The sequence below is a fragment of the Solea solea genome, chromosome 20 (assembly GCF_958295425.1).
Source record: "Solea solea chromosome 20, fSolSol10.1, whole genome shotgun sequence".
Lineage (NCBI taxonomy): Eukaryota > Metazoa > Chordata > Actinopteri > Pleuronectiformes > Soleidae > Solea > Solea solea.
In genome coordinates, this window is record NC_081153.1 from 3,649,856 (window position 1) to 3,664,877 (window position 15,022).

Sequence of the window (15,022 nt, forward strand, 5' to 3'; positions counted from 1 at the left end):
GAAATGAACAGATATGACAAACAAAGACTGGTGGAGGCTGCTGTGATACTGATTACACAAAAAACAGGTGAAATCCCTATGAAACTTGAAAGTGACGCGTGCATTAACGATAACAAGTATCACCAAACTCTACAACTGTCCTGAGATCTGTGAGGTTTGAATGCTTGTGTTTTCACTCCGTATGGCCCCTGTAGGCCTCTTGTATGTTTACATATGCAGTATGGAGTATGTTGTTGGCGTGATGATGCAGATACACATTGCCATGTCTTCATCAGTCCATCATTTGCGTCTCTCTGAGTTAAAACCGCAACAAAATGAAGGATATTTTTTACTCAGTCAAATTCCCTTTGTTGCTGACTCTGCTGTGATATCCACACTGGAGAAGATACTAAGTTAGTGTGACACGCTATAAAGCAGTTTCCTGCATTTGTTCCTGCCTGGCACTGTAGACAGTGGGAAAGCAGCGACTCAGGGAACTCTCTGATCCCTATTTTGAAATTATATAGCAGTGAATTTGAGATTAAAAAACTGCATTGTTTTACAAGTCACACATAAAACCGCAATCCACATGCGGCACACCACTTAATATCAATTTATTTCTGTGTTTTTTCTATTAATAGATACATTTTGTGAACTATTTATCATTCTATATGAAAACAAACACTTTTATTTTCAAAGTATGTGAAAGTCATTTGAGTGTGAAACTCCTGGTTTAAACGCTTTAACACATACATGAATGTTCTGCTCTATTACAGTGGAATAACATACACAGGCACATTGTGACCACAAGAGGGAGCTCTAGGTTAGTCCATCCAGATTCAACAAAGCAGGTTTGTTGAGTCAGACACTCACCTCTCCTCAGAGACAACCGTGTCCATCTGCTGAGTGACCCTCAGCTGTGAGACACTGAGACCATCCATCAGCGGAAGCTGTCGGCTGTCAGCTCACACAGTGAGTGGCTAGAGATCATGCCCGAGGTTAAAGGTCACACCAATCAAAGTTTACCATCTGCCCGATCTGCTATTTGTGTTTTTCTGTCTCGGAGAAAGACGGTAGTTTACAGTACAACTTCAGTGGAATGCAATCCAGTGCAATACTACAGTAAACCTCCATGTCAACATTTACATATAATACCCTTTCTTTTCTTGGTTTTTAATGACTTTATGGGAATGTGAACTATAAGTCAGTGTTTGAAGGAACGTAGCATCTACTGTTTGTTTGCATAAAGTTTTTTTTATGATTCCTATGCAGACTCGTCATACTGTACACATCCATCCACTTAAAGCTCCACTGTGCAAGAATGACTGACATCTAATGGTGAGGCTGCAGATTGTAATAAACTGAGGAGCTACAGCATAAACTTGGGAGCCAGAAAACTAGGGTGGCTATAAAAAAGCATTTTTAAAGCATTTACACATGTTTACAAATATGTTTATGGGTAGCACGTGCCATTTCTGCCATTAAACCCTCCAACTTGTAAATAAATGTTCTACACTGGAACTTTAAATGTTGATTTCACCAATGTCCAGATTTCTGCTGGCTGGTCTTTCCAGCTCAATGCTCCCTTCTGGAAAGGGTAACCAGAACAAGTACGGCGGGCACAACTCGACTGTCTTTCTGAAGGTTTATTCCACATACACAGTTAAACAGCAGTTAAGTTAAGTTGAAGTTAGTTTGAAGTTAAGACAGCATCTTGTTAGCTACTAAGTACCGTCAGTTAGACAGTCCGTCAGTTAGGTTGTAAAACCGACAAGTCGTACAAGATTTACAAAGGCGCATACGAAGGCAATATATAACAAAACATGGCTTTGACGATGCACCTTAAAGGCTCTTTAAAGGCAACGGTGCTTTGATACCAGTTACAACAATGAACAGATAAATAGAATGAAAGACAAATAGCTTTGCCTGCTAGAAAGTTCTACACCTCCCACTTGGCCTACTGATTCCTAAATCCAAGTAGGCCACAACAACCACAAATTTGCCTTTCGAAATGGCTACATCGCTGGGTACGAACGTGTTACACACGACTTTACCTTTCAAATGAGTACATGAAGCTACACCGCAGGGTACGAACGTATTGCACACAATTCTACCTTTCAAATGGGTACATAAAGCTACATCGCTGGGTATGAACGTATGAACGTATTACACACAATTTTTTACCTTTCAAATGGGTACATAAAGCTACATCGCTGGGTACCAACGTATTACACACGATATGAATGGCAGATACAAATGACAAATAAAGGTTTCACATTGTCCTTGACGACACAGTGGAGCCCTTTACCGAAACACACCACCAGCCTCTCGTGGAGGATGGTGGAGGGGGGGTCTTGATCCTTTTTCTTTCCGAAACACACCACCACCTCTCGTGGAGGATGGTGAAGGGGGGGGTCATGATCCTTTTTCTTTCCGAAACACACCACCACCTCTCGTGGAGGATGGTGGAGGGGGGGGTCTTGATCCCTTTTTCCGAAACACACCATCATGTGGTGGGGAATCTATTTCTGTTCCTCCACTGGTAACATAACCACCAGCCTTCTGACATCTCTGTGAAGGATGGTGGAGGGACAGTTCACCTTCTCTTTGCCTTTCCCACTTTGTCCACTGAAAACCGGGCAACTCTGGCACGTCCTCACCTTCACATCTCGTACTATGCCTTTCACATCAGGATGGGCCTCCACAACTCGACCGAGCCTAAACTGGCCTCTCAGTGCATTCTGGTCAGCCAACCACACTAAGTCTCCCACTGTGACGTCCCCCGCTAGGCCCAGCACGGCCAAGCAGAAGTGAGTTGGGAGTGATGACTCCTACAGTCTCGTCTTGTACCTGGACTCTGGCGCCGATTGGTCTTTCGTTTGACAGATTAGCTGCCAGGTAGAGGAGAGTCTGGAACTCCAGTGCTGTCAGGTGACTTTCCACCCCGATGTTGCCCAACGCGTATGAACTGCTGCTTCAGCTGCTCCGTTTCGATGGGGAGAGTCTGCTGGGTGAAACACCCACGACCAGTCGGTCCCAGCTGCGGTTGCTTTCTTCTGGACTTGATCCTTGTTGATGTTGTTCAGGAATTCGTAGAGCTCCCTTAAAGCTGGCTTGGCGCCCACGAAGTTGGTCCCTTGATCCGACCAAAGTTTCCTTGGGTGGCCCCTGAGAGCTGTGAAGCGCTGGTACGCCTTTAGGAAGCCATCCGTTGACAGGTCTTCCACGATGTCAGCATGCAGTGCCCTGGAAGCCATACAACTGAATACTACTCCCCAGACTTTCATCTTTATTCTTCGCTTTACAGTGTCTCTGACAACGTAGGGGCCAAAGAGATCCAGTGCTGTTAGCTCAAACGGTGCGGCTGGTTCAGATCGTTCACTAGGAAGCTCACTCATCTGTTGCCTGCATAACCTTGCCTTGGTCTTTCGACAATGCACGCAGGAGTCAATGATGCTTCTTGCGATTCTTGGCCCCTGTACTACCCATGCTTTGGACCTTACTCTGAGGAGTGTGCCAGCGATGCCTTCATGGTTGGCTCCGTGGGCTTCCCGTGTGAGGAGGGTGCTGATCCAGGCATTATATGGGACCAGGGGTACTCCGGGGTTTCCCCAGGTGATGGCTTGGACTCTGCCGTAGCACCGCAGGAGCCCCGAAGCTTCGTCCTTGTTGACGACGAGTCTGTCTAGTGCAGGGAACAGGGAATGCAACCCCTTTTTGGGCGGCCAGGCACAGGTCGTGGAACGCAGCCTCAAGTTCCTTTACTGACAGTACCACCCCCCACTTTGCTGGGATAGGGGCTCTCCCTATACAAGCCAACCACGTCTTCACCGCCCTTCTGGTATAGCCGACTACTCCACAGAGCTCAGCTAGAGAGCTGTACTTTTCCGGACCCACAGTTGAGCAGCAGTTATGTTAAGTTAAAGTTAGTTTGAAGTTAGTTAGACAGCATCTTGTTAGCTACTACGTACCGTCAGTTAGACAGTCCGTCAGTTAGGTACTGTTCGGTCCCCCTTACTTTTTCAATAGGGCGAGGGTGCCTGCCACTCACAGTTTTGCCCAGAGGGCCGTTCCACAACACCAAATTACCGATCTCTTGCAATTTGTTTGGGGCTAGGGAGCTCTCTCCAGCGCCGATTAGTAGCTCGATGCTTTCTGGGCGAGTCAGCTCTCCCGGTTCAACTCCCGAGAAGAACTTCTCCAAGCGCTCTGATGTCACTAAGTGACTCACTCTCGCGATGGTGTCTAACCCATAGCAGATCAATTGGCGAAGCCTCAAAGTCCTTTGCGGAGTCCAGACCTTTATTGTTACAAGGTACCTTTTTGTTTGTATTATCTCTTTGAATGTTTTTACTCCATGCAAGGCAATTAGGACAGGTTCACCAGTTAATCCGAGTTTCTCTGCGACTGGGTGTGTTATGTAATTCGTGTCTGAGGCAAGGTCGAGCATAGTTCCAACGCTGTTTCCCCCTTTTGCTGTGACGAACATAAGCATCATGAGGATAGGGCGTTTTGGCTTGACTTTACACAGCTTTAGTAGGTTCCTGTCGGTACACACAGTCATTGTCACCTTATTTGTGCAGGCTTGGCGCACTCTTTCCAGCTGGTCAGGCGATAATCCTATTTGGGCGAGCGCAGCCTCCCGCTCCGCTGTGGAACCGCGAGGTCTCCCCGACTTTGTAGTAGCCTTCGGGCAGAGAAGATAGTGGTGATCTGCTGGGCCATCCTTACACCTCACATTGGTACAGAGGAACCTTGCATTGCAGGGACCGTCTGCTTTGTGGTTATCTAGGCATTTTTTGCATGATCTTGCTTTTTCTACTAGGGCCTTTCTTTCCGATGGGGAAGCTTTCCTAAACGTGGCACAGCGGAACAGTTCATGCTCTCCCTCACCGCACAAGGCGCAAAGTTTCTGCTTGTTATCTCCGGTACAGGTTATGACTTTAGCTGCAGTTGCTCTAGTGAACGCCGTCCTCTCCCTCTTGCAATCAGCTGACTTCTCACGGTAATTGGGCCTTTCAGAAGCATGAGTAGGGCGTGGCCTGCTGGATTCACTGGGAAAACGCGCCAGTCTTCTAAGTATCGTCTTTTCGCTTTTCAAGAACAGTAGAAGTCTCTTGATTCGAGTCCCAGGGAGAGCATTTTGCTCGGCGATGCACTCCTCTTTGAGCCACTGAGCTTGCATACTTTTAGGGAGTCTGCTCTCCAATGGCCCCATCACTATGGGATTATTCATAGCTTCTCCCCACCCTAAGTCTGTTAGATCTAATACTGCATTCTCCAAATCTGAGACCAACTCTAGTGTCTCCCTAGGGTGAGGATCCTTCACAACCGGTTTGGAATGTAATTCCCACAAAATGTCTTCTACTGTGGCTGATATATCGCCGTAGCAGCTCTCTAGTTCTTTGAAAACGTCGCTTACTTCCTTGCAACGAGACAATCGGAGGTCCTTCCTTACGGGCTCACTTATGCTTTCCAACAGCTGAAGCCTCTTAATCTCTTCTGATCTTGAGGGGTCCGCATGAGCCTGGAGTTTCGCCCATTCAGCCTTCCAGCGCCAATACTCTCTACTCTCTCCAGAGAATTTGGGTAAGTTTATTGGTGTGAATCTTATTTTGGCATGGGAATTGTTCATACCAAAGTTGCTAGCATTTACTGTGCTCTCTTGTTCCATGCTGGTGTTAGCAGGAGCGGTATGAAACCTTGGTGGTCGTGGTGTACTAGTGAGGATTGGAGGCTGCGCGAAACTGACGGTAGGTCCGTGATTAAGGTGTTGAGACCACTGATGGGGCTGGTGAGGGAGGCTGGTGCCACACCCAGTCTCAATGGTACCTTGTCTGATTGCTGAGTGGGTATGAATAGGGACAAGTGGGGTGGTACTGGTGTACTCGCTTCCTTTGTCTTCCTCTTCACTTCTCTCGCTGCTGTCTTCTTCGTTGCGTTCGTATGCTGGCGGGGTCGTTGCGTTTATCTCACTGCGACCTGCCCACTTATTCATCAGTTCCTGCTTTTTAATTTCCAATGTTAAATGGAGTCTCCACTTTTCTTTCCCGTATGGCCGATAGTCTTTCCAAACATACAGAGCGTCTCTGAGTTCGTGGAGTTCTTGATCCAGTCCCTGCCTTCTGGCCTCTTGCTGACACCACTGTAGTGCACTTTTTCTGCCGAGTACCTCGGCCTGGTCGAAAGCTGAATTGAACCGTGCCACGAGGGTGCTTATATCCGGCTCAGCATCCTTGAACCACAGCATTTCCATAGTCTCACAGTACCTTTGCACAATGGCATCCCTTGTTGCTAGGGCATTGCTCAGTTCACAGTTATCGTCCGTTCGGTCTATCTGTCCCAGTTCTTCAATATATTCATTGCTGGCATCGACGAAAACACCATAATCTCTCTTCAATCCTGCCACCTCTTTCGACAGTTCATTGAGGTGGCCAGCTTTAACTTTGAGACGATTAAAACGTGTTGTCAAGCCCCGCTGCATATTCAATAGCCTCCGCTGTAGGCTTCTCAGATCTGGCTTGTCATCTGCCATTTTACTTCTTTGAACTCCTGACTCACTCCGGAATTGGAATTGATTGGAGTTGACTCTCTGGTTCGTTGCCAATGACTCGTTCAAAGGATTCAGTTCTTTGCAAACGACACGTCCACGAATGGCACACGAATGTCCACGCCCCAAGCTGTCGACGTCACAATGTCACAGTCTGTGAGGCCCAGAAGAGCTTTGTATTCTTTGTGCAATCTTCACAGCCTTTCACTCGGCTGCGGCACTTCCTTTAATCCTTCAACGGCTCGGTAAGCTCTTTGCTCTGGCTTCTCTGTTGAGTTATTCTTGACTGACTCACTTCACCAGCGTCCTGGTACTTCACGATTGTCGTCCTCCGCTCGGCAGTCCGTACTCCACTGATACGCCGCCGACAGCGGTTTTACAACTGTCCAGATTTCTGCTGGCTGGTCTTTCCAGCTCAATGCTCCCTTCTGGAAAGGGTAACCAGAACAAGTACGGCGGGCACAACTCGACTGTCTTTCTGAAGGTTTATTCCACATACACAGTTAAGCAGCAGTTAAGTTAAGTTGAAGTTAGTTTGAAGTTAGTTAGACAGCATCTTGTTAGCTACTAAGTACCGTCAGTTAGACAGTCCGTCAGTTAGGTTGTAAAACCGACAAGTCGTACAAGTTCTAACGATAGATAGATTTACAAAGGCGCATACGAAGGCAATATATAACAAAACATGGCTTTGACGATGCACCTTAAAGGCACTTTAAAGGCAACGGTGCTTTGATACCAGTTACAACAATGAACAGATAAATAGAATGAAAGACAAATAGCTTTGCCTGCTAGAAAGTTCTACAACCAATGTCATTTACTTTAAAGGAAAATAATGAATAGAAGATGACAGATATGACTTCAAATTCTGCACAAAAAACACTCTAGGGTAAGCTTTTTACTGCCTTTTTTTTTATATTTCCTATAATGTTCTTTTTCTTTTGATTCTTCTCTGTCATTTTACCCAATAAAGTAACCGACGGTATAAATGTATCAGAAAAACACATTTACATTAAATTATCCTCATCCCTGATGTTTCCTCTTGCTGTTGTCAAGTAATTTATCAATTGTTTCATCAGCATATTTGTGTTTTCCTGTCTCTGAGAAAGACAGTAGTTTATAGTACAAGCTCAGTGGAATGCAATCCAGTGCAATACTACAGTAATAAACCTCCATGTCAGTCATAATAACATCACTATTATATACGGCACTGTTTTGTGACAGTTCAATTCAATATCATAGAATTCCTTAATAAATAAAAAAAAGAAAAGAAAAAAGAAAAACAACCACAGGGACTTGGAGCGATGACAACTTTAAATTGAAACTATATAATCTGAATTTATTGTTATTTTTATCTGCTGAGCAGATTTCTGCAGTTCAGCAGAAAAATGTTTCTTCCAGTTTGAGGCCGACCAGGAAGATCCTGCTCTTCTGTATCGGGTACAGAAGACTGTTCACCACAGATGTCTTTCTGTACCTTTTCCAATATGATCCCAGCTTGCCACGGCACGGCACGTAATGTAATGTAATGTACGGCACGGCACAGCGTGGCACGGCACGGCACCTCAATTTAAGATGTTTGTGTATCTGGTGATCGTGAGATCTAGAGATCTGGATGAGCTTCTTGGAAGTGAACTCTGCTGCGTGACCAGAATCCAGCTTCTTTAGTCCTCGAAGGATGTTGGCTTTGTTTAGCCTTAGTTATTTTTTGATATTCTGCTTCCTCTAAACCGTAGACTTCAACCCGGTTGTAACAATGGGATTATTTATTTTCACTTTTGCTCAGGTTTTTCCTCTCAGGGAGCTCCTGGCTCACAAGCAATGTGATGTGTTTACAGTCGAAATACAGTCTAAAAACTAATTAAAACTAACTCATTTTAAAAACAAAAAGTCATAATAAAGTCAGTAATAAAAACTTACTACTGAACACAATAAAATAAAAAGGAAAACCATGATGGAAAATATAGATGAATAAATCTCCTGTCACAGTAGCATCACATGTTGAAGAAAAAAGACAAAAGAGATGAAGGATAATTCGAGTCTAATGATCTAATTTCCATGAAAAACAGATGGAGTCGTCTCACACCTGCTGAATCTTTCAACAGTTTCCTCTACAGAGATTCCAACACACACATTTATTACACATTATTAAAAAGACGAGTTGTCAACGCAGACAAAGCCGGCTCATCAGTGTGGACGTCCTCTCCTCCCTGACAGCGTGAGGAGTCGCGTGTCTGCACACTTCCTGCACGTCTTCATCAGAGTCAGTTCACACTCGGTGAGAGAGTGCAGTCGCTCACGTTTCTCCCTCTAATATACTCTAAAGTACAAAGTGGATAAAACTTAAACTGCAACAGTGGAGGAATTAGTTGCATCTCATGGTGAGACTGAAGTTTTCTAACAAAGAGAGGATTCATGGAGTAGGAACATGGAGTCAGGCCAATTCTGAGGCTATGAAAACCAAACAATACTTTATTTCAGGTGATAATACACTTAATCAATAAAACGTATGGCTAGTTTATTCAGTTTCAGCCAATAACCCCCAGTCGTCCTTAAAAAAACATAAAAAATGTTATTTCAGAAAATTTAAATGCTGCATTTTTGTTTTTGTTACTCATAAGCTGTTTAAATCGACTTGCTCCAACTTGACCAAATGGTCTAAGAGGTGACTCATCAACTGCAACTCTTCCTTCACAATTTACAAACCATGGGAGGCAAAAAAACAACACATACCCCCCCTCCTGAGTATATGTGACCTGTCTCCATGGTGACCCCGGTGCCTTCTGGAGCAAAGGCAAAGGCAAGAGTGTGTTCAGTGCGTTTACATGCATGTTAAAAGTCTGATTTCAGTCACGTAAACATGTTAGTCTGATTAAATCGAACTAGTCCATACCTGGATAATACGGTTAATAGTCAGATTACTCTTGCATGTGTGCGCTTAGTCGGACTAGAGTCGGACTTGGTGTTCGGCACCAAAATGTCCTCCCAGGTCTTTGAAGCGGAAGTAGAAGGAGACGACGTATTTAAACTGCAGGACTTTTGCCGGACAGCGCAACCACAATTTGTATCACGATTAACTTGTACAGCAGGTACGGAATATATGGACCATCCATCTCACCGTCCATCTTGTATAGGGAATAACAATATTTCTTGCATTAACCACGCCCATTTCTGGCAAATTACACAATAGTCGAAGAAAGTTGTGCCCAGATGATGTGTCAAGAACACACTGACTCCCCAAGAACTCCCCAAATGAGGGCATCATTCTTTTCTTGCAGACTCCACAGAGAGAGAGAGAGGGAACACATTTTGCTCATCTTGTGGAGTACGTACACGCCTGAAATCCATTATTTTCTCCTCAAGTTGTCCGATCGCCCGTCTTAGTCACTATGGCCTTATAATGCTTACAGAACTGCAGGTGCCACCACAGTCACAGAGAGGCTGCAGTTGCTCAGCCAACACAAATAAAAGAGTAAAGGCGCCAAAGTGAAAAGTGTAATTCAGCCACACTATCAGCCGGCGCGAGACCATCCCACACTAAACGTGTTTCCGCGTCCCTCCACAGCAAGATGGAGCACCACTGATCAGCAGCAGAGCCACAGGCCTCGGCTCTCCCGCTTTACACTGATACTAAATCTCCGTTTGTCTCCTGCACTCCTGTCGGCTGTGAGTTCAGTCGGAGGATGAACACTGTGTGTGTGTGTGTGTGTGTGTGTGTGAGAACCATTAAACAGGCACTTGTAAGTACTTTGGCAGGTTTTGAGGTTTGTTTAAATGAGAACCTGAAAGCAAATTCCAAACTTCAGTACTCCATCTACGACGAGCCTTGCTGTAACTTCATTTTTTACTTCCCTTTCTGCTGAAAAAGAAAGAACTGGGCTTTGTTCCCTCGTCCAATACTCAATTCAATAGAAGAGAATCTTTAATGTGAGCGGTAATGGCTTCCCGCTGACACCAGTTCAATCTTGGTTGGCTAAAAGCTGCTCCCAAACTCCATCTGTGTTTCTTCTGTGTTCCATAATGCACGTTTAATGACACTGTCGCCTTGTCAGAATTCTCGTTGTTATTTTCTTTCATTACCGTTGATAACTGTATTTAAACATTGAACAGTTAGCACACATGCTCTGTTGGCAGCCGTCACTGTCAACTGGAGGAATAATGTGAAAACAATGTTAAAACTAGAACTGCCATTATAGGATCTAAGTTTATATGACACATTTATAAAATGCAGAAATGTAGACGTGACACAATCATGTGATCCCACACGTCTTTATTTTTTATACACAAATTCACACAAGTCATGCTTCTGTAAAATTCAAATGAACGCCTTTTTCCACCACGCGTCAGTCTATCGGCTTACATCCTCACGTCTCTCCTGCAAAGCACATTCAGGTGCTGCGTGGGCTCATTAGCACATGTTAGCTTTCCTGCAATTAAAGCCTCATTTCACTGCATTTTCACACAATCATATCTGATGAGACGAGTATGTGATTCGGAGCCATCGCTCAGCCTTCACTCGGCTCTTCAAAGGCTCAGCGTTAAAAAACAAAGGCAGTCTGAGAGCTTCTTTTGATGCTCCAGTCACCTTTTACTTTCTACAGTTGTTTGAGGGAGTAAAAAAAAGACCATCTGACTGTAGAAAGGAGGTATTTCAGAGAGGAATGGTAATTTTTCATATGCCACGTGCCAGCACTCCACTTATCCATATGAGGCGTATACGTCTGTCGGTATTACTAAATCTAAAACACTAAATTATGAAAATCCAAATAGAAGATACTAGAACATCTATTTATGTAAATGTTTTAAAATAACTAAAAACTGAACTAATGTTGACGAGATTATCCTTGACATTTCCAACATGGATTTAAACTTCAAGGACATAGTTCTTTTTATTTGGTTTCCTGTTATTATGCTGTCAAAAATGTGAAAGAAGTCAGTGAATACAACCAAATAAACACTTTTAATTAGATAGATAGATAGATAGATAGATAGATAGATAGATAGATAGATAGACTTTGAAGGAACACCTAGTCAGCAGAGGGCGCTGTGTATATAGGACATCAACGGCTGAGTGACGTTGCGGACTGACGTTGGTGTATTCCGTGACTGTTTATACAGGTAAGAACATTAACAATCATAAACAGAGGAAATATAAAAGTAGTATAACTTGTGTAAAAAAGTTGGACTAGGAGTGCGGCTTTGTTTTGGTTTGTTTTTTTTACCATGAAACCTGTGAAAGGAGCAGAGTGAGTTAGCTCAGAGTAGCAGTAACGGTAGCATTTCAGAGTGTCTTTTCGAAAACTAACAATGAAACTGTCACTTAAAAGGAAGACAGCAATTGTTACTACATTCAGAGATGATTATGTGAAGCTAATCCGTGCTATTGTGTGATGTAGAATGTTTCAAAAGCTTTATTGTGTCAATAAGCCATGGCTAAAGAGATGCTAACTAGAGTGAAGCTCGCGTGAAGGCAGTAGATAGTTTCCGGTGTGTTTACAAAATAAGAGCGCAAAAAGGGACATGCTTGCATTGTTTTCCCGGTTACATTTCACAATAAGAGTGTCGTGAACTACATGATTCTTATTAAATGTTTTCATTGTTTTGGTGAACATTGAGCTAGACACAAACTGTCAAATAGACTAGAGTTGTAATTTCATTAGTAAGTTAAGTTAAAAGGATGTCAAATCTGTTAAAAAAAGAAGCGATTGCAGATCAATACCTCTGGTTGAAAAAGTGTTTATTACTGACGCTGGTGTTTTCTATTGCTGTTCATACAGGATTAAAATGTAATGTGCTACATATGGAATTTGCCGTTTCGTCATTCTTATACCTGTAATATGTGCACATGTGTGCGTCTTCCAGTGGCTTCAGATAGCAGCAGTTTGATCGCCTTGTGAATAAGTTATGGCTGCAGCTGGAGTCCCACAGCAGTAACTCGTTTGACTCTTGTGTGTTTACAGGAGCAAAAAAGAAGAATGTAATTACACAACCGCTGACATCGACTATGGGGCATCCTCCATCATTGCACGGTACGTATACCTGAGTCTCAGCCACTACTTGTCTTCTGTTTTTGGTCGATACCAAAGATCAGATACCACCAGATGTTTTTCTGAGGAGATTTGCTGGACATAGACTTATGTCTAATTATTAAAATGGTATAGACAGTTGCATATATCCATATGCACTTGTGCATTAACAGTTTTGTATTTATTTTTCAATAAAATATTAATTTCTGTAAAAATCAATGAATGTAATGGAAGGCAGAGATGTACAAACAATGGTGTAATTATTGTGACATCTGGTCTGACATGTAGCTTGGCATTACACGTCCCCCTTCAGAAATAATTGCAGTGGTTTTTGCTCCTAACTATAACAATCATACTAAAACCCTCCAAATATGATATATGCATTTCGCTTCACTGGCTGCACCATTACTGCAAAGCCAGTGAAGGATATACCTGGTGAACTGCAGCATCATTAAACTGTAAAAGGAGAAAAGGTGTGGAGTCTCATGAGGATGATAACGATGATGAAGAGAGAGGATTCTGACTAGATCGTAGGGCTCCATCCCAAAAAAAAGTGATGTGTCTGCAGATGATGCTGCTCGGATGGTAAATGTGCCTGCATTCCTTCTAATGAGGCAATAATTTTAGCCTGGAGTCACATGAGCTGAGAGTCTGTGTTGGGGGAGTCAGTAGTGCGTTGTAGATTGGAAAGCAGGCCTTGTGTAGAGCACAGAAAAAAAACAGGTTTTCTCTGTCGCAAGATGTTGCTAATTGTTGCCCAAATCTTGAGAGAGGACAACGTAGAGCGAGGAAGAGGAGAGAGAGAGAGTCTTGTAGAATCTCAGTCATCAAAAACATGGAGATCAATGTCAAACCTGTTGAATCACATTGACAAAAATCACACTGAATAAAGCAGAGAAAAGACACGAATGAGTGTGATAAACAAAAATAGTGACACATACGCACACAACACAACGGTGGAGGGCATTTCATTTCCTGAGGACTGCCTCATCATTGCAACTACTTGCTAAACATTATCTTAACCTGAAAGCATGTGTTGACCCAGAATTTTAATGATTCATGTTCGGGGGATTGTGTGAACAGATTTAGGTCCCCACAACATGAGTAATACATTAGCTACACTCTCTCACACACACACACAGTGGGTCCATTACTGGAGTGTGCTGTCAGCATCAGTACCGCAGTTATTCATCAAAGCCTCTCTTCCCTTTCGTCTCTGTCCTCATGCCTCGCTCAGACACTTCCACATAAAAAGAGTTGGTGCTGAAAGTGGTCTGATGATAATGATGCCATTAAATAAATGACCAGTCCAGATTAGTTTTGAATAATCCAATAATATCAGTGGTCAGTATAGGCGTTGGACTTCTCTCTGATGTTGAGACCTCTTTACAGAGGATGACAGCAACTCTCCTTTTGGCACTTGGTTGTTTAAATTTGTGTTCTTTAAAAGTATATGACATGAATGCAAAATGCTGCTGTTACACCGTGTCCGTCATTTCCCTCCTAGGCACAAAAACACATTAATTACTTGACATTTTAGATGTTGTCCTTGAATCCAAAAGGCAAAAAAAAAGCAAAGAAGATGAGGCAGGATTCTAATCTCTGTCCAACATCCTTCTCATGCAGCTGTAGGTCAGCTATAGCTGTATCTGGCTAATTAAGATAATGTTGACTTCATGAATTAGGTCTCCCATCTTTCTATGTGACAGAAAGATGATAGATAAGTCGTCATCTTCACCAGGTCATTATCTGTGCTTTGAAAGGGCAGTTAGTCTATTAGTATAATAGGAAGGAAAGTAAATGTGTTCTTGGTGTGAGGATAATCAATGGATTTAATTATGCATTTGTATATTTTCAAACAGCTTACTATGAAACAGAAAAGGCTTTTAGAGTCAGTCTCAGTCTCAGTGATGTAGAAGCAACAATTTTTGATAGACTCTCAATTTAAAAGTCAGATTTTAGTCTGCCTAAATGAAGCTAGTCTTAGTGCGATTCATAGTCCGATTATTCCTGCATGTATACATGTTGTCGGACTGGAGTCAGACTTGGTGTTCTGCGCATGCACCAGCATTTCTTCCCCGATCTTTGACCCGGAAGTAGAAAGAGACGATATATAGACTGCAGTACTGTTTCGGCGTCTTTCTTCAGACAACACAGCAACCACAAGAGCCCGTTCTAATTTCTATCACGATTAACATGTACAGCAGGTATGAAACGTACAGAACCACAGTGCGCTCCATCTCAGTGTCCGTCTCACCGTTCGTTGTTTGTTTTTCTATGACGTAAAGGTCAACAGATTCAATACAGTCAAAACAGTCAAAAAACCACAAGGGCTCAGGATTCCTAGAGGGTTTTTTTTTTTCCGTCTACTAAATGAGTGTAACGTTACAAAAAATCCAATTCACAACAGCATGTCCCATTAAAGCCTGAGTCAGGAAGGGTGGTTTAATAATAGGCATCAGTGCAATTA

General features: G+C 43.2%; 1 protein-coding gene across 4 annotated transcripts in view; it reads left to right on the forward strand.

Moving 5' to 3' along the window:
• Positions 1-7,301: 7,301 nt before the first annotated feature.
• The window catches only part of fndc5b (fibronectin type III domain containing 5b), a 36,862-nt gene continuing 29,141 nt past the window's right edge, over positions 7,302-15,022 (forward strand). Inside the window, exons 1-2 of one of the 4 annotated variants that reach the window (XM_058619247.1) lie at positions 7,302-7,415; positions 12,487-12,555. In XM_058619247.1, coding sequence (XP_058475230.1) covers positions 12,531-12,555 — 25 coding nt within the window. In that variant the 5' untranslated portion in view covers positions 7,302-7,415; positions 12,487-12,530. Of the gene's footprint in view, positions 7,416-10,524; positions 11,645-12,486; positions 12,556-15,022 lie in introns of those variants that run through there. The other 3 variants (XM_058619245.1, XM_058619248.1, XM_058619246.1) reach the window with 3 other exon arrangements.